Source organism: Trichogramma pretiosum, unplaced genomic scaffold (genome assembly GCF_000599845.2).
Source record: "Trichogramma pretiosum strain Unisexual culture from Peru unplaced genomic scaffold, Tpre_2.0 scaffold34, whole genome shotgun sequence".
Taxonomy (NCBI): domain Eukaryota; kingdom Metazoa; phylum Arthropoda; class Insecta; order Hymenoptera; family Trichogrammatidae; genus Trichogramma; species Trichogramma pretiosum.
Window position 1 is genome coordinate 1,098,737 of NW_019641683.1, and position 20,538 is coordinate 1,119,274.

At 29.5% G+C, this 20,538-nt stretch overlaps 2 protein-coding genes across 3 annotated transcripts in view; both read left to right on the forward strand.

The window, feature by feature from the left end:
- The window catches only part of LOC106650829, an 18,141-nt gene extending 6,122 nt beyond the window's left edge, over positions 1 to 12,019 (forward strand). The window contains exons 4-8 of the mRNA XM_023461092.1: positions 2,376 to 2,553; positions 10,067 to 10,272; positions 10,598 to 10,689; positions 10,897 to 11,089; positions 11,214 to 12,019. Coding sequence (XP_023316860.1) covers positions 2,376 to 2,553; positions 10,067 to 10,272; positions 10,598 to 10,689; positions 10,897 to 11,089; positions 11,214 to 11,494 — 950 coding nt within the window. The 3' untranslated portion in view covers positions 11,495 to 12,019. The remainder of the gene's footprint in view (positions 1 to 2,375; positions 2,554 to 10,066; positions 10,273 to 10,597; positions 10,690 to 10,896; positions 11,090 to 11,213) is intronic.
- Positions 12,020 to 13,829: 1,810 nt separating this feature from the next.
- On the forward strand, positions 13,830 to 20,317 carry LOC106649291 (synaptobrevin homolog 1-like). 2 transcript variants are annotated; one of them, XM_014366624.2, is made up of 7 exons: positions 13,830 to 13,997; positions 14,055 to 14,352; positions 14,527 to 14,576; positions 14,767 to 14,817; positions 15,345 to 15,577; positions 16,072 to 16,139; positions 20,118 to 20,317. In XM_014366624.2, the coding sequence occupies exons 2-6, from the start codon at positions 14,287 to 14,289 to the stop codon at positions 16,107 to 16,109; spliced, it is 438 nt and encodes a 145-aa protein (XP_014222110.1). In that variant the 5' UTR covers positions 13,830 to 13,997; positions 14,055 to 14,286; the 3' UTR covers positions 16,110 to 16,139; positions 20,118 to 20,317. The 2 variants fall into 2 exon arrangements, with proteins under 2 accessions (XP_014222110.1, XP_014222119.1); XM_014366633.2 differs by lacking the exon at positions 16,072 to 16,139 and having other exon boundaries at positions 13,838 to 13,997; positions 20,118 to 20,312.
- Positions 20,318 to 20,538: the final 221 nt, after the last annotated feature.

Consider the following 20,538-nt stretch of genomic DNA (forward strand, 5'->3'; position numbering starts at 1 on the left):
CCCCCCCCCCCCCTCCTGTCCCCCTCCTCCCCTATAAACGTCCATTTTCTATCTATTCTGAAGCCCTGAAGCAATTAAAACATCTGAAAAAATTCATGAAGGTACTTTTCAACAATTCAAACAACCTTGAATTTCTTCAGATTTTTTGAGTGCTTCGGGCCTTCAGAAACAATTATTGAAAATTTCAAAAGCCCAGATACGGTGATTAAATTTTTTCCCTTTTTTATTTCATTAAATAAAGTAACCTCAAATTTTTTCAAAAAAGTGAACGCACCTTTTGAAGCCAAAACCCCCTTTTTTTGACTAAAATAATTTTTTTAGGACAATACAAAGCCTCGAAAAATCTGGAAAAACTTTTTTCTTGTTTTCTTTTTATCAAAATACATAACCTCAAATTTTTCCAGATTTTTTAATTGAAGGCAATAACTTCTACATCTGAAAAATGCTATTTTTAATAAAAGAAGGTTCCTAGAACCCGATGGTTTCGGTAAAAAAATTTGAAAATATTTTTTTTGAATTCCTTGTCAAATTTCAATAAATTTTGACCGTTTCAAATTTTCAAAAAAAGCACTGCCTTCGAATTGAAATTTCTGTATACCAAATTTCTGTGAGTGATTTTTTAAAGTATAACCAAATCGAAAAAAAAGTTTTTTTTTGGAAATGTATTCCGGTATTAGTTAGCCCTGCAATAAATGATAAATTACTTATTTTTCTAGAAAAAAACGAAAACTATTACACATACCAGTATAGCAATAAGTTGCCACCACTGTATTTGACTCTTATGTCATAAAAAAATTTGAATAAAATTGAAATTAATAAATTTTTCGATTCTGTAATTCAATTTTCAAATTTGTTTGTGAATCGTGTTATCTTTTAGTTATTTTTCCCTCTTACTGAACAGGTATATTGTATCTTGGAATAAGAATAAGTTAAGTATCAAGTAAAAAAGAAAAGAAATACGAACGAAGGTAATGACAAGCCCCAGGCAGATCTATGTCCCTGAGCGGAAGTTGGTGTACATGCTGAGAATATATTATTTGAAAAAGTAATGATCAACTACATATTGTATATATTAAAATCTTTCTGTATAATATTGGCGTTAAAAACGCAATTATTTTAAAAACATTCACATCAATAATTAAAATAGTCACTTGTAGTTTTGATACAAGAGTTTTTACGAAGTTATTGAATCGGGTACTTAAAACAAAATTATATTTCACGATAAATACCCAACAAACAGAAAATTTTTGCTATCATAAGATTGCTTAAATTTTTACATACTCAAAATACTTTAATTCAGTAGGTAAAAACAAACATTATTATATGCGACTTTCTATTGACAATGATTTCAAAAGCAATTTGTATGAAAAATTAAAAGACTTAGTTTCTTATTGCATCAATTCATTATATTAAATTTTTATTATAAATGTTTCATTGTCTCAGAATCCTTCAGATTGTTTAAAATATAAAGTTAATTAAAGATTACTTTCATAAGGGTACGAAAAACTTAAACGAATATTTTTTCGTGAATTTATTGTTTAACTTTATTTTGAAAATAGATTTATTTCAGTTTTTTTTTTTCATGGCAAGTCAAGGTTGAACGTACCGGAGAGAAACAATAATAATATTAGACTTCCAGTATTGGAAGTTGGAAAAGTAAACTTGCGCATCTCGGATGCATCGATGGTTCGTTTATAGAATGCAGGGACCGCAATTAGTTAAAAGCAGTATGCAACCAGCAGTTGATTGCAAATTATATACTACACCGAATATTTTTTTTGAAATTGATAGCACTTTCGCTTGCCCTTTGCTTTTAGTTGTCGACGATTAAAATGTTTTTTCATTTAAGATCTGAAATCGATAGCGTTTGAAAATAAATAATAAATTTTTGAATGCTTTTACTGCTACATATTAATTTTTTAAATTACACATTTAATAGTTTAAAAATCGAAAAAGTCCTTAATTATAAGGTAATGCTAAATTTAATTTTATTATAATTAAAAAAACATGTCTACCCTTATTATTAATATTTTAATTTTTTGCAAAACCGATTTTATCATTACCCAATCCCAAAAATTCGTATTCAATTTAGTCAAATCTAAAAAATATCTAGTTTCGTCCTAAAGAATTTTATTTGGTTTTTTAACAGCCACATTTTATTCATGATTTATTTTATCGAAGGACAATAAAATAATATAAATAACGTAAATGTTTGAAATTTTAGATTAGCAGACGATGGATCCAATGATTAAAAGTCTTGTGTATGGCCTTAACCCTCGAAAAATATTTAGAATTAGTCTCGTTTTTAAATTAAGACTTTTGAAAATTTATCAAAAAATACTCAATGACACAGCTATTTCTGATTCTACTTTCAGTTCCAGATCATATAAGACCCAGAGTTCACAGTTTGCCAGAGAAAGCATACAACCCACGCGCTGGCGATGACTTGTACAGATTGAGAGCGTTTAGTATAACTCACAAAGGAGTTATAAATCGGGGTGACTCAATTATTTCTCGTCGCAGCAAGAGCAATACCTCTGTCAATAGTAGCAGGTAATCGTACTTAACATTTATATAAACATTTTATTTAAAAAAGCAAATGTTTCACTGAGAAAAATCGTATACACAGCATGAGAGAAAGGAGAAAATGTGTAAGTGTCACCCGAGGAGAAGCCGAGAGGAGAGCGAGTGAGGCTTCGCTTCGACGCTTATTTTACGTGCCCTGGGAATTTTCTGTTTTTTCCCCGGTCTAGGGCAGTAATATACTATTTTTCACTATTCTTCCACCTCAGTGGAGCAGAATTTTTAAAAATTGTTTACAACTTAATGTACACGTCAAACTACGACAAATTTTAAGAAATTTAACATTTTATTTTCGCTAAGAGCTGTATTTAAGCTCTTGGAAGAGGAGAAATTTTTTTTTTTACAATTTTGCTTGACTTTAGTAGAATAGAGTTTTTTTCTGAAGATTTTATGACCTCATAGATCAATATAGACGAAGAACTTACGCCAGAATAGGGTGACCAGTCAATCTAATCACAATATTTAATATTATGAAAACAGTAATTTAATTGGGATTTTCGATTTTCTTTTTATCAATCAGGGCAGTATGAATATATTTTACTACAAAAAATTTTTTTGTTATTTCGATTTATTTGGCGGTTTTAAAATATCATCTTGAAACACCAGTCTGCCCTCTTAATCTATTCATTAAAATGACATAACAAATTGTTACCAATTTTTTTTGCTCATTTTGGATAAAAGCACTATTTTTATTTTAGAACCAAAAAATTGTTTTTATTTTAAAGAATACTTTTTTGTGCCACCCCAACCTAAAGTAACATTTTACTTCCGCTGCGCAAAACCAAAATGTTACTTTAGGCTGGGGGATTCACAAAAAATTGTATTTGCATCTATGTAGCGAAAAATGAAAGTCTCAGAGCATGTGACGGCTCGGCTTCATAATAAATTACACGTGCTCTGAGACTTTCCAGTTTTTCACTCCCTAGGTGCAAAATATACTATTTTACAAAACCATGCGTGCACGTATGTCACCGATCTGGACGCGCTTTTGGTATGTTAAGTAAATGCTGTAGTGAACAAATTTGAAGTTCTCTTTTTCAATGCAATAAAAAACGAAAAAAAATTTCAAGTTTAGTATCGGTTCATATCGCTGCATCTGGACATTTAAAATTTTCAAAGATTTTATGTGAAGACCTGAAGCACATAAAAAATCTGAAAAACTTCAAGGTTGTTTGGATTGTTGAAAAGTACCTTCATGAATTTTTTCAGATTTTTTAATTGCTTCAGGGCTTCCGAATAAATGTAAATAGAAAATAGACGTTTTTAGCGGGGTGGGGGAGAAGGAGAGAGGGGGTTTAAAATGTTGGTTTTGGGACCTTTTTACCATACACTATAACATACCAAAAGCGCGTCCAGATCGGTGACATACGTGCGCACGGATTTGTAAAAAAGTATTTTTTGACCCATATGTGACGTATTCCACGCTCGACCAGACAGTACTCTCGCACAGGGCATTTTTCAATGTATCGCGACTTTTCTAACTCGCTGTGACCGACGCAATTTGATCTGAAAAAATATTGCGCACATGCATTCCGATAGATTTTTGTCTGTTCTTTCTAAGTATCGATTTTTTAAAAAAAGTTAATTTTCATGGAGAAAAATTACTTTAAAATTAACTCAATTTTTCGGTAAGTATACCCTCTTCGATTTTGTTCGAAGCTATCTCAATCGAAAAGTAATCTAATAATTTAAAAAAAAATTCAAGTTGGAGACTCAAACGGTTCAAAAGTTATGAACAATGTACCAAAAACGTGGTTTTCGGACGAATTCTATCCGCGCGCGTTTATTCTCGTCGACTCCTGTTATCCCCTCTCCTACCGGCGGAGCAAGAAGCAGCCGCGTACGGCCAGAATTCGTTCGTAAAATCACGTTTTTTGGTACTTGATTGTTCATAACTTTTGAATCGTTTGAGTCTCCAACTTGAATTTTTTTTAAAACCTTCGTTATTAGATTACCTTTCGATCGAGATAGCTTCGAACAAAATCGAAGAGGGTATACTTGCCGAAAAATTCAGTTAACTTTAAAGTCAATTTTCTCCATGAAGATTAAATTTTTTTGAAAAACTGATACCACCATTGGAAAAAACAGACAAAAATCTATCGGAATGCATAAGTGCAATATTTGTTCAGACTAAATTGCGCCAGTCACAGTGAGTTAGAAAAGTTGCGATACATTAAAAAATGGCCCACTCGAGCGCGCTGTCTGGTCGAGCGTGGAATACGTCATATATGGAAAATGAGATAACTGACATTTTTCTGATCATCAAATCAGAAAATAAAGAGTTTTACCGCAATACTTACATAATATTAGCAACTTAATTTAACATAAAAGTGATGTCAAAAAATAGGCGGTAATGCTAGAAGAATTTTTCTCTCTATTTTAATTGAGGCTTTTCATGCATATTTAAAAAAAATACGCAAGGAGAGGATACGCATAGAAGGGACAAATTGACTTGATAATACACCGAAAAAATAGTTCTTTTATACGTGGTTTACATTTTTAATACCCAATGGCCAACAGAAAATTCATTGCGCACAGAGGGGACACTTATATATTACTATAAATTTTTTAAATTGATTTGCGTGTGGTCCGAAAACAATTTTGTAAATTCAAATTCCTAACCAACACAATTCGAATATCTGAACATTATACCTGCCTGTAAAACCTGTATGGTCTGAAGGATGGAAAATAAAAATTGAGTGGACTATTATTGCAGATTTGACAAGAGCGGAAAATTTTACGTTCAAATGTGTTAAGATCGTAGTTTCTTTTTCAAGGTCATTTTAAGGGTGCTACAGACTCAAATAAAACCCCTATTTAACCAAAAATTAAGCTCAAACAAGGAGTTTATTTTCGTGCCCACAAAATAACCATAGAAAAAAAAACAAAATCTTTTCAAATCTGCAAAAAAAGTGGGAGGTTCCCATTTGAAAAATCGATTTTTGAGTCACTGTAACTGTTAGATTAAGTTCAAGGTCAAATTCAAGGTCAAATTCAAGGTCATCATCCGATTCTTCATCAGAAAACGTCGTCAAACATGGGGTTTTCGATTTTTTTATTACGCTTGCTGTGTAATTTTTTTATATTTTCTTGTTTTTTCTGGTCTATGAGTTTTTCACGAATGTATCTCATTCATTGTAATATCTAGCGTAAAACATTTGAATTACAAAGACATAGTGATAAACACTTTTTCAGAACTTCTATAGCTACGGCTGCAACCTCAGCAAATTGATCGAAATTATTACTGCCCTCGATCAGTATATTTATACTTAAGATTACCGAAAATAACGTGCCATGAAAAAAACATTACTTATATGTTCGTGCAAAGCCACCTAATTGATACTTCTTCAGCATATCATTTTAAGTAAATCGATTTACTAACAGTACAATATGAGCATTTAAAAAATTAGACTAATCGTTTTAAAGTGAATCAATCGGAATTAAAATTAATATAATTCTCTTTCTTATTTATGAAAAAAAAACACTCATTCAAAAAATTATGACACGTTTCGTTCTAATTTAAATTTTTAATTTATTGCAAATAATTTTTTTCTTTGCAAAGTTTTTTCTCCTATGAAAAGCATGAGCCTAATCAACTATTCTAGCTATTTTAAGTAAGGCTATATCATACTACAAACTCATCCCATCTACAATAGTCTTGAAAGTCAAAAGGTTCTTTCGTCATAGACTCAGATTTTTGATATTAAAATTGTGAATAATTTGAAAGTGGTGAAATTTTTATATAATCCTCAATGAAACTATTTTCAAGACCAGACGAATTTAATCTGGGCTACAAGATTTTCACAGTGGAAACTGATTAGCCATGAATCATTGGGGAAAAGTAAGTTTATATAAGAGTAATTCATCACGAATCTATATTATTTCTACATGTTTTGATCATTTTGGGATGGCTATAAATAGTACATATCGATTCATTTTTTGGGTTACCGTTATCAAGCCGGAAAAATATAGATTAATCATCTTCAGCAAAGTCGTTGACGGTTATTTTACTCCTGAAAATTTAAGTTTGGAAAAAATTTCATTATAAAAATTAGTACATTAAAAATGATACGCTGTATGAAAAAAGCAAAACTGCATGAGTTGAAAAAAAATTTTTTCATTAAACACATCTAATTGGTTCGGTATATCGGCTTTCAATTACTTTCAGAAGAAAAAGCGATTTTCATTTTGAATGGAGCAATATCTTATATTAGTGGCCAAGGATTATATCAATATCCTTTTCATAAATTGACTTTTTCTGTAATTAAAAATTATTGATTTATTTAATTCTTTGCATGAAAGAATCTTTCGTCAAACATCATTGCGCAAAAATACTTTTTACTGTTACAAAACTTACGAACTACTTTTTTTTGACATAAGTATTGATAGTTACACAAAAATAGAGCGAGTTAATTTTAAAAACGTTAAGAAGCACATGTTAGCATGTATGTGGTATGCATCATCTCAAATAAATTCAAAATTATCAACGTAAATTTTTTTAAAAATTATTAATAACATTTTAATAAATTTGTTTCTTGCATATTATCGGTTAAGCATTAAATCAATCAAGTTTAATATTTCTTATATTTTATTAATGTTATAAACATTTTTTTTACAACTATTACAAATAACTTTTATTATATTTAAGTCTTATCATTTATTAAACAATAATCATTTACAAAAAACATTTCTTTATAAATTTATTGTTTAACAAAACTTACACGTTTTGTACATTTACCTCATTTGAAATCTCATTGTATAAAGTTCAAGAGCTGCTAACTACGCTAAAAATAGATCGATGTATGCAATTGTCAAAGTATTTCCTCATATTTTAAATTAGAACATTGAATTATGAGAAATAAAAAAACTTCTTTGCCTCCGCTTATGTGAATTAGCCATTTCTCTAGAATGTTTTAAACACGTTTCCTTGATTAAATAGACGTCGTACACTAATCTTATTGACGTTTTGTTTCAAATTGTTTGGATGAAGGCCAAATTTAAACAAATTGAATGATTCAAACATAGTGTAAATTTTTTAGATAATTTAAAGACTGTGCAAGCAATTTTTTTCTTGTATTAAAATTTCAAGGAACCGTCAAGGAAAACAATTTTATACCTTTCGAGACTAAAATATTTAACACTAAAATATTTAACTTAGGTCAAAAATCATCAAATTCATTTTCAAATTACTCTTCATACTCTATACTTTCTTCAACTTCTACAGATTGCTGAGATCTTGTGGACGATGAAGTGACGGATTTGATTGTTTGACCAGATTCAATGACCGATTTTGACTTTACACTCTTTACTGATTTAGATGTTTTAACTGACTGTGAAAGAGAAGTCACATTTGCATTTTCTCCAGCTTGTTCTACCAAGCTCTTCAAATTTAAATCCACTGTAAGCAAAAATTATCTTATAAAAAAACTATATCTTGTAAAGTATTCTTACATTTTATTTTCTTTTAATGCATTTGAGAAATTCCCTAAATGTAAAAAAGAATTCTATACTTATGGAACTTGACTCGAGTTTTTTTTCGTTAAAATCTTCATACCTAGTGACTTTACGTTTGAAAAGCATGATTTTAAAGAATATGAATAATAAAGTATATTTAGTAATGAATAATTTGCTTCAAATTTGTTTTCACAATGTTTGATCAAAATTGCAGCCGCTGAATTTTTGTAATAATTTAAAAAATTGTGTAAATAACAAAAAAATCAATAAATTGGATTACTGTACCTTTAGCCAATTCCATTTTCACTGAAATCTAATTGTTTGCGATTTTATAGTAATATTGTGAAAGACACGCACTTTTTCGTTCAACCTTGCTCTTACGATGAAGCTTGAAGAATGCGCGAATTTTTCATCAGCAGACGGTATTATTTGGTTCGATGAGATGCCGAGCTCAGTTTAATAGTTGAAATAAAGAGCTTTTAAGAGGGGAGAGAAGTGACAAGCTCTGTGAGAAAGTAAATGCGTACATATAACGTGGACGTGGGCCATGAGCCAACTATAGTTTCCGAAATTCTCGTAAGCTTTAGACTCATTCCATCTCGAGAGTCAATGATCGTGAAGCTTTTGCCTCAAAATGATTCACTGCGTTTATTATAAAAACAGTTGTTCACAGCTGACTCATAGACACTAACGAGAAACTTCGGTAACGATAGATATGGCAAATTTATGCTTATGGTTAAAAATGAACTACAAGACCTCGTTTCCTACTTACATTTCTAAAACGTAGAACAATACTAAAATCGATCAAAATATAATGTCTTATAAACAAACGGTTAAAGCGTTTGAGATGTATTTTAAGCCTACTGGTATGTGACGCAAGCAAGTATGTACATGTTCGTTTGAGTATTATTCTTATGGTTTCATCATTATATTTAACTTCTCGAATGTTCAAAAATTGGCGTAAAGGCCTTATTTTTGTTCACAAGTAATTACTTTACGGCACTAATTCTTTCAAAACTATACCTTTTTTACTATATATAAATCATGCAGTATAATGAAATTAATCAATGCATATAATTGTAATGAATTTGTAATTAAAAAATAATTTTTAGAATGAATTGAAGTATTTGTTAATTTAAACATATTTTTGGTAAATTAAAGTGGTAAGACATTTAAAAATGTCACTCCGCTTTTCGTTTACTTAAATTTAAAACACGATAACAACGTGAAACTTGTATATGTTATTAAAATACGTCTTGAAATTTTTAAACATTTTTTTATGAAAATGTTATGAATAAAATTTTTGGGGGATTTGTATCATATATCATTCAGTCACAAAAAGTTATATCAATTATTTTTAAATTTCCATTATCTATTTTGTATTTTTGTATTTTCTTCAAAAAATCTCTTATTTCTTTTTTAAGTATAATTTGTTTAGTTTATAATACAGTTATTAATTTGCCAGTGCTTGCGAAGACTATCTTTTTGTAAAATATAAGACAAAATCCTGTACTGGGGAAATTCTTTTTTAAATGTGTCTTAAAAAATCACTCTTTCAATTCGTAATGCAAATCTTTCAAAAAACATCTTATGAGTAGTTCTTAAAAGGATTTTCTTTATAATCACCATGGAATTAATGTAATACCCGCTAAATGCAGAAGAAATCGACTGAACTGTTTAGATTTGACTTGCCACGTAAAAACCAAATTATGAAAAAAATACCTGGGTCAAGACAATATTTTTTATTTTACTTTTTAAGGGGTAAAGCTTAATTTTCATGGAAAATTATTTTCCAATTTGCAATGAATATATCAGTTTTGCACGCAGCCATACAATTCTTGCCCGTTGCATATTGTATCACTTTATTTTCCGCAATAAGTTAAGAATCTCTTAAAGTGAGAAATAATATTTTTCATTTGCAGTTATTATTAACATTTATGAAAAATGTCATTTGCGTCATTGTTAATCTTGGCTTTTTTACCATTCTATTGACAATGGAATTGTTTGAATTAGTTTTTCATAATTTTAGGAACAGTAACATATCAGGTGAGCGGTCTCCTTTTGAAGGCAGCTGCTGTAGCGGCCAAGGAGTCGAGGTTGATAGTACGGATAGCGATGTCGAGGAAGTCACAAAACATAGAGTTGTACTATTAGGTGATTCTGGTGTAGGTAAAACAGCACTTGTTTCGCAATTCATGACAAGCGAATATATGAATACTTATGATGCTAGTTTAGGTAAGATTATATGGAGTTTCAAATACTAATCATAACTTATTTAATATGTAATAAACTTCATTGTCTAAATTTCTCTTGAAAATAATTACTAAGTTCGGATTATTTATAAATTTATCAATATGTTTTCTGCACAAAAATTTGATAAAGTCACGTCGACACCTGCTTGTCTCTAAATGCTTAGGTTTTTAAAAAAATTTCCAGAAATGTCAGAGAAACGTGTTTAAAAATTGTTATATTTATTTTGAGTTCAGTTGTCTTTCAAAAATCTACTCGTATAAGGTCGTACTACAAAATAATTTTACTCTTTAATTATTTTACGTTGCAGATGACGAATTTGGCGAAAAAACGGTTTCTATTTTATTGGACGGCGAAGAATCAGAAATGGTCTTTATTGATCATCCTCACATAGAAATGAGTGTAAGTTTTGTTGGATCTTAATTATTTTTATTAAGAAAAAAAAATAATGTAATTTCAACGACTAAAACATTTATTCTAAAAATACAATTTAAAATAGTAGCTTTGAAATGATTTATTTTGTTCGTGCTAATTTATGAATAATTGCTACACATTAAATAAATTGTGGCGAAAAACAGCCTTAAAAGTAATTTAAAATACTCTCTGCAGCTAGAAAACTCTTTATCGACGTACGAGCCACACGCTTGTATTGTGGTTTATTCGATTGTATCCCGTCCAAGCTTTCAAGTAGCTGAAGAAATGTTAAATTACCTTTGGCGAGAGCATTATACTCAAGAACAAACTGTCATTGTGGTTGGCAATAAATCAGACTTAGCTAGAAGTCGTACTATCTCTACGAATGGCAAGTGAAAAAATATTAATCAAATTGTGTTATTTTCTGTTAACGTGAAAACAATGACGATGTGTTACAAGCAAAAGCTCAGTAATATCATTAATTTAATAAATATAAGTTTAAATTTTCACAGAAGGTAAGCAATTGGCAGCATCTCGTGAATGCAAGTTTATCGAAACATCAAGTGGTATTCAACATAACGTCGATGAGCTTCTTGTTGGAGTTCTTAAGCAAATACGACTTCGCGAATCAAGAGATCGGAAACTTCGTCGACAAGGTAGCAAGAATAAGATCACGTCTAAGCTACAAGGAAGTAAAACAGCTCTCAGTCTGAATCTGGCTCGAGAATTACTTAATAAGATGTGTATGAAGGATAGTAAAAGCAAAAGTTGTGAGAATTTGCATGTCTTATAAAATTAATAAATTACTTTCATTTAAAAGTATTCTATTAGTTTATAATAAATCTAAAACTGCCTTTCAATACGCTTAAACAATTACTTCAAAAACTTGATCAATCCATGTATATCTCTAAGTTTATAATTTTTCAAACAAGCAAAATAACGTACTAAATCAAAATAAAATAAAATTATTAGAATATAAAAGTATGCTCAGATAGATGAAATTTCTCTAAATACATCATTCATAATAAAAGGAACTTTTATACTACTAAAAAATTGATGCTTGTGATGTTTCATGATTATGAAATACAGTTAAAAAACTGCATACTTTTGGAATTAATAAATGTCGATTCAACTTATTCAAGTGTACATTTTGTAAGTATAATTAATTTTTGAAGAATTGTAGATAAAATCGCCGATTTTTTATTTATAATCATAAATTCAATCGAGAGTTTTAATTTTGCTATCTCTCGCAAGTAATGCAATTATTTTGTGTTATTAGAATGCACGCCAAAAACTTAATAAATACCTTTGCTCAATATTTGACAATTTTAAAATTTTATTTTTCCCCCATTTCGAACATATGATCAAGTGCTTCATACTTGGCATCTACTGATGTATATTCTCATCACATATCTGCGTTTTTTTATCAGGAATTTATCGATATAGAATTGGCTGTCAATAATATTTAAAAAATTATAAACTTTAAGAGTTTTGATTGGGGTGTGACAAAATAATTTTGTTATTAGAATAATCCACTTACGTTGATGATTTACATGTGGTTTCTATTTCTTGTTTCCCTGTTTCTCGTAGTCTTTCTGCTCTCTCACGCATCGATAAATAAAAAAAATCTGAACATTTTGCATATTTTTTTCGGATAATGCTTTCATGAAATACGCTACTTTTTAACAAAAGAAATATATTATATTTCTTTTGACATCAAAAAGCATTCATCAAAAACAATCAGAATATTTCATAAAATTGTATCCGTTGACATAAGAATAAATTGTAGCGAGGAAATGTGAATATTGATCTAAATAATAAGTGCTCGCATACTTCAATTTTGGGAACATTAGTATAGAATATTTCTGGGTACTTACGTTTCAAAAAAATACGATACAAATTCTTTGAGCCGACTTTCTAATATCAAGAACGTAATTTCCATCTCAATTTTTTGGTTTCAGATTGTTTACCCAAAATCAATAAATTCACATATTAACATGGTTTAAAAAAACATTGTGGAACTGATGAATAATTCAATTAAAAATAATATATTATAGTGTCAAAAAATTTATTCTAAGAATTGTTTTTGATAAATAAGTAAACAATCTAGAAATTGTATTCACAACTTTAGGAAAAGACGATTAATTATCTTAAATTGAAATGAAAAAACATTTATATAATTATAGAAGTAATTTAAATGGACTATTTGTCACATATATTGATGCAATTTACAAATCCGAAATGAACTGTTGAAACAATTCTAGAATTTATTCTATGATTAAACTTTTGTTATTTGATAAATTTTGTACGAATCGCAAAGTTTTAAGTTGTATTTTCATATCATTATTGTATGTTGTTTATACATTAGTATGGAAAAATTCAAATTTATATCAAGTATAGCGAGTTTGTGTTTGTACAAATTAAGTTCATCAAAATACAAGAAATTTCGTGTAATGCTTGTAGTAAAATTTAAAAAAAAATGATATTGGTCGACCTAAGCCTAGGGAAAGTACCAAACGTAGTTAACATTATATGGGTATCATTTGCATACGCTTATTTCCAATTTTGAGAAACTTATTATCTTAGTTATTGTACAACCATACAATGTTAGTATAGTAATGATCGCCGATCGATGTCACAAGAAGTTGTAAAAATATAATTATTTTTAAAATAAAAAGTATATTTTAATAAAATCATCAGAACTGTGGTAGTTGAAGTCGTGGAAATTAACAAACAAAATTTCAATAGTTTCAGAGTTAAGTGCATGAATTAACGTTAAAAACCTAATCGATAATATGCAGTTCTGCAAAGTTTCAATAACAATATTTTCTCAAATTATAAAAAAAAAATTATTCAGGTCAGTACACGTGTGCGATTATTTTTTTATTTTTCATTTTGTTCTCAAAATGGCTCATGTAAATCCAATAAACACCAGTAAGATCTCTGAGTATCTACGTAATCATATGCTGGTAAGTTCGAAGCGATGGTTTTTGATCGTACCGACAATACTCAGTATTGAAATATTTTCAAAAGTATATACGCAGATAATTTTGAATTCTCAAAGTTTTGTATCTAGTAAAAAAATGATTAATACTTAACATACCTCGAAACCTTTACATTGAATTGTAGCCCTACCGATAGTTGATAAATATTGAATAGCAATCGAGAGAGTCAAGGTCATGTTTACACCTTGTCTCAGTAAATTGATGAATTCATCATCGCAACATCTATACGTACCGTCGTCAAACATGCAACAAATGGTGCTACTTCAGTGTTAGGCCTTTACGAGCGCTATAGTAAGTAACGTGTTTAGCACGTCGTCGTCACACTTGATATTTATATCGCGCTTTTAGAATCAACAGGCCGGACTAGTTGGCGCTCAGCAACCAATGAACCGACAGCCATAGCGGTAGCTCTGAATTGTCAACGAAGAAGACGCAAAAACCGATAGAAATGACCAACTCCGTAGTGGCCTTCTGCACATCGTTAGTTCAGCAAGAATTTTTTGTTGACTTCGCCACTGCTTGTCGTCAATCGAGACTTATTTAATCTGTTTATGCAAACGCGAACGCAGATCTGTGAAAAATGGCGACGCGCTCGGGACGTAACCTCTCTAATGGAGATCTCCAGGGTGCCGCCGATGCTGAGAAAGTGAGTATTATCGTATTTTGACAAAATATATGCGTATATAATTCAAGCAGCTCTGATAACACCCAAAGCCGGTCTATCGATTTACGTATGTATTTGCATGTTGTCTGTACTTCAAGTTTGTGTTCATTTTCATCTCTGACAAGTTGAATAATACTCATTTGTGACGTATTGCAGGAAATGCTGTTGAACAATGATAGTGAACCCGAAGAAGACACACTTTTCGAGTAAGTTCAAATATTTCCTTTATTTTGTAGTATACTTTTCCTTTTAATCGGAATAATTGTTTTAAATTCGAAGATAATATGAAAAATACTTGTTGGTACTGAGAAGCTTCTTTTGGCGGGATCTAGATCTATCACATTCGAAAAATTGCCTTGATATTTTCACACTATTAATTGAGATAAACGTTTTCAGTCGTCCAACCTCTGCAGATGGACAGTTACACATCGATGGTAAAATATCTAGGTAAGTTTATTTAAAGCTTATAAATAAACTTTTAATTTCTAAAGTGATGTAAATTATTTGAAATGATGAAACATTCTTAATATTTTTGCACTTAGAAATATAAAATTGAAAAATAATTCGAAAATATTTAACAATTCTTTATTTTCTAAACGAAAACATTTTTTTGATTACAAAATATTCATGCAAATATCGTTCATATTTTTATGTTTGACGTATGCTATTATTTTTAACAAGGTATCGATTAATTATTAAAATGTCGAATTCTTAATTAATTTGTTGTGTTTTAACTGTGATATAATCATAAACTTTTTTTGTTGAAATGAAGCGCGTAATTACAAATGACTCAAAACATTATAAAAACAGTTGATAAAAACTTGCTTACTGACGATGCCATAACGAATTCTATCATTAACTTAGATCCCAAAATAGCACCTTGTCGAACGAGAGAAAATATTTAGAATAATACATACAAAGTTGTAACCACGATCAATAAATGACTTATTGCTATTTTTATAATACGATCATAGTGTTCGAATTCAAATCAAAGAAGTTACGGATGTAATGAGAGACAATGTTCAACGAGTTATGGAACGCGGAGATCGACTAGAAGATTTACAATTAGCTAGTGATCGACTAACGTCAGCTGGGGACGAATTTCGCGAAGCTGCAAAACGAGCCCAACGCCGAGCATGGATGCAGCACATGCGGACAAGAATTATTATTGCAATTATTACAATAACAGCGATTCTTTGTATTATAGGTAAGTAATGAATTGACACATTTAGAAATATATTGAAAGATGGTGCGAGCTCAACAATATACCATTATCAATTTCATATCACTATTAACACTAGCAAACATGCATTATTTTTAACTCCTTTAAAAATGGGATATTACATTTTCATGTGTAATAACAGATAAATAATAAGAGATGTATCTTACAATTATTTTTTCACAAATATTGAATAAGGTATTTTATTACCACCAATGTTATAACAATTTCGATTCATCATCAATTTCAATGGTGACGATTAATCTAACCTCTTAATGGTAAATCGATTAAATAAGCAATCACTATATAATTCCTTTCAAAATTGATGCAACATATTCGCTATGCATTGTAATTAATTTATTCTTTAAATTCGGAATCGTATAACTTTTTTTTCGCACCATCTTCCCTACCTGTTTTGATTCATTCAATAAACGTATCTTCAAGTCCAAACACCGGTGTATTTGAGTGTATGTAATTTTCAGTTTTGGATATCTGGGTGCTTTACCTCGTTGTCAGGTAGCCAATCTCTGTAGTAGGAGCAACGGCTTAGGTAACTACACTGTATGAAATGAATCATATTTTCCGAAACTTAAAGATCACCATTGAATACCTAATACTTTTTCGTTGCCCGTAAATTTTCGGTGACTTAATATGTCAACGCATATTCGTTATCAACCATTGTTTTTTAAGTAAATACTTTATTCTTTGCTTAATCATGAATTTTGTTGAATTTTTCACACACAATTTTAAATATTTTTGTAAATGAGCCTCAAAAAGTCCCTCGGAATAAAAAAAAAAGAAAGTTTTTTTTTAGTGTGTAGAGTCCCTCAAAACGATTAAAAACATCGGCATTCCGGATCTCACATAGCCATCCCTGTGCAAGTACCTTTCCTCGGTAAAAAAATACAAACGGAATACACAAGATCTAGATGTTCCCCAAAATCGTTAGGGGCCTCAACGGAAAAAAACCTGAAATGTGTCTTTTGATCCATTGTACTAGCAGGATCATTTTAAAAATAATTGTCTGTTTATTAAAAAACTGTAACTATTCTTTATCTTAAAAAAGAACAAGTTAAGGCTCCTCGATACAGCTAGGGACAAATAAAACAAAAAAACCCATTTTATTATTCTCTAGACAACCATTAAACTTGAAATTTCGTGAGAGGGAATATGAAACTTATAAAAATGTGCCTATGTCGTTAGATCTCAGTAAAATGTTTAATGAAATCATTTTAAATAATTGTTGGAGAATACGTTGCTTTTTAGGGTATAAAAGGGGGATAATAGGAAATCAAGTTGTTTGAAAGTACTGGTCATTTAATTGAAAACTGACGACATAGGCACATTTTTAAAAGTTTGATAATCATTCCCACGAAATTTTAAGTTTAATGGTTGCCCAGAGAATAAAAAAAAATGGGTACAAAATAATTACGTATTTGTTATCGATTGAGTGTGTGTAGAGAGCCCTTAAGGTGAAAAAATGCAAAATAAACTAAAAAATCTTAGATTCAGTCAAAAAATACGTATAAATTTTTTAGAATTTTCACGACCATCTGTACACAATTTTCAGAAGTCTGAAGTTGGCCTTTTTCCAGAGGCCAACAGATTCTAGAGGCCTCTAAAAGTAGGGTACATTCACACCTATTTTTTGACTATTTAATTATTTGCTTTTTGCATTTTAATAAAAAAAAAACAGACATGTATCAGCAATTCGGTCTAGTTTAAGAATATATGTAAAAGTACTCTACGATTATTAGTTAAGTCGAAAATCGGTCCGTCACAAAGCTTCCTCTATAAGGAAGCAAATGTTTAACCCTTTAACGTTTGAATTGACCATTTCTGAGCCTTTTCAGCGATGTATTACATCAACTTAAAATTGTTTAAAAAAAGTTAAGGATGCCATTTCTTACGTGAAATTATTCGTAATTTTCGAATCTGGTGTCAGAATTTTGGAAAACGTTATTAATTAAAAATTATTAACAATTTTGTAAAAAAAAAACATGAAATTTCGAGGAAAAAAACTCGTTTAACTCAAATTTCAACATGGAAAGAAGAGTGTTCCTTGATTAATTCTAAAACTTTTTTGTTCTATATAATTTTTTCATAAATTCAATGGTTTTTTATAAACATTTTACTCCATGGGCACCAATGTGTTAAAAAAAAGTGGTTACAATAATCTGTGAAAATTCCCTAAGGTACTTCTACACCCATAATCACCGCTGATCGTACTTACATCTTGAGTTTTTCACTGCAAAAGTTCGAAAAAAATTCTCAAAGTTGATTGTTCGCAAAAATTGTTACGTTTATTTTTGTTTAAAAAATTATAACTTTTTAACGAAGCATCGAATCTTAAATTTGAGCCTAGATTCTGAAAGGGCATTAAATTTTACATAAAATTATATACGTACAGTCTTTTCAAGGTCTAAAACATGGAAAAAATTGCATCGATCATAAACGAAAAATGTCGTCACTTGGGCTTCAATAGGTTAAACAATTTTAAATGCATACAAAGCGTTAAACAATTTTAAATGTATACAAGGCGTTAAAAGGTTATGAACGATAACTACAGATCATCCTTTAGCGTCCAAAAAAAAAATTTGCAGAAGGTCTAGGTTCTAAATCTCTTGTATAAGCCTGATATTAAAGAAAATTCTAGAGAATTCAGACAATTTTATAGTAATTCGTCTTTTTGAAATTTCGATTTTTTAACAAACATCTTTTATGATTCTATTTAAAACTGATGGTTAATTGGCCGTCTGTTCACTAAATGAAATCTGTCTAACACATTAAAAGAGCAACATTTTGTGCAACAAGAAAACTAAAAATTTATTTCTTATAAAAAAATTTTTTTTTATCGCATAATTTTTTTCTTAGATTAGAGTCACCTCCCCAGTGATTGAAAACGCACCAGTGAATGAAACTTTATTTATAAATTAATATAATTTAATTATATTGAACTAATTCATAAGTAGTCAAATTTTATAATATAATTGAGCATTAATACTAAATATTTCAATAGTTTTTAACAACTTTCCGAATATATTATCATTAATTAGAATGGTTTCATTTACTGGTAAAAATCTTTCATTCATTAGTGCATCATTTCCCTTACATGTTATTTGAAAGTTAAAAGTAAAAATTCTGCAAAAATTCTATTCATTAGAGAAAGACATTTACTATTATAATCCATCTGAATAATAGTCTTTAATTTATTAAAAACGTCGATTTGAGCTAAATTTAAGCAAACTTTTTTGAAACCTTTCATTAACTGGGTAGGTGACTTTATATGAAGTTCAATTGGAATTTTCATTCGATAATGGGGTAAAAACGCGAGCCAAAATTCTTTCATATCTTTCATGAATTTTCAATTTTTTTCACGAAATGAGACATATTTATTTAAATGTAATACAAACATTTCTTGTAGAGGAAATTAAAAAATTAATAGTACTTCATAAAGAACTTAGTCATTAATAAGTTTTAAATTCTTGACGTTTGAAAACGTTATGTTCTTACTTAACTGAAGCAATTACAAAATATTTAATTTTATTATATCAATGGATAAAGTGATTGAAAAGCCTGAAATGATAAAAAATCTGATAATTCTTGCAGCAAATCCGGTCGAATTCTTTATGTTTATCCAGGCCAGTTTTTTACGCTATCCTGAAAAATTTTTTGTCTTTTTTTTGTAATTTATGATTTATAACATGTTTACTATATATTGAAAAATTATTATGACCGTCTCTTCGAAGTCAATTACACATAGTAATACAGTTTAGAAAATCTGTCGATAATGCGTCCAGAAAATTCTTCTAAAAAATGTGTTGCATTGAGCTCCGAAGTGGCCTCTTGCTGATATGAGATGGAACGGCTCTTCATTGCGTTGCTCTGCAGAGAAGCATCATATTACTATGTGATAATAAAAAAATACAGTTCGCTTATCTGCATAAAATTATCTATTGGATCGACAATGTAAATTTATTTGAAAATCATTTGATACGGATTTTATTATTTTTCGATTAATCCACTCTTAGGAAACGCATGGCATTTATAACAAGGAACATGCCGTGACTTGCATTTTAAAAATGTCGTACCTCCATTTATAATTGATTTATTAAAATCAATAAAAACATTACATTATAATTATCTTAAAAATTACTTCAAAATGCGTGCTAAGCGATAATTAGTCTTACCAAAAATTGCGGAGAGAAAAATTTTTTCAGATTGTTTGTTCGTAATTTTTTTATACAATTTCTTCACCCTGCAATTGAAGAATAGGAGATTTTTAAGACTGCATTTTCGAAAGAGGTATTTTCTTGTGTTCGCGAGATAGACTTTGTAGAGACAGTTGATTAATATATTGAATTTTATACATATCAGATGATTCAGAAGTACATTTTTAATAGTAATACCTTAATATACCGATCCTCGATTGAATTGAAACAAAATTAGTTGCTATCTTTCTATTAAGACCTATTCCTTAAGTAAAATTTAGATCATTATTCAAAAATTAATCTGTTTTTTTTTGCAGTTCCCATCATCATCAAGTATTTTTGACCCGTGGGTGAAAGTTCTATTTCAGCCACTACAATTCCAATTCGTGACATTTTATTTGAAACTTCTATTGGTTGCTGTGCAGCAAATGTGATGTAGGTCATTAGTCATAAATAATATTATTGCTATTGATGTTTATAAAGGTTTATAAATGGTTTAATATTTTATATTAAGTTTTGTAACATGTATACTTTTTTGGAAAATGAGTATATTTTCAAGATTTTTCAAGAATATATATTTATATTTTTTTCATAAAAATAAAATCTTTTTATTTTAAGTTGTTGTATAGTTTAAAAATAAATTATACTGAACAATTACTCTTACAATATTGTATGAATTATAACTTTTATGTAAATAATTGATCGTTGAAATAATTAGAAGTAAGTGTAATTGAGCAC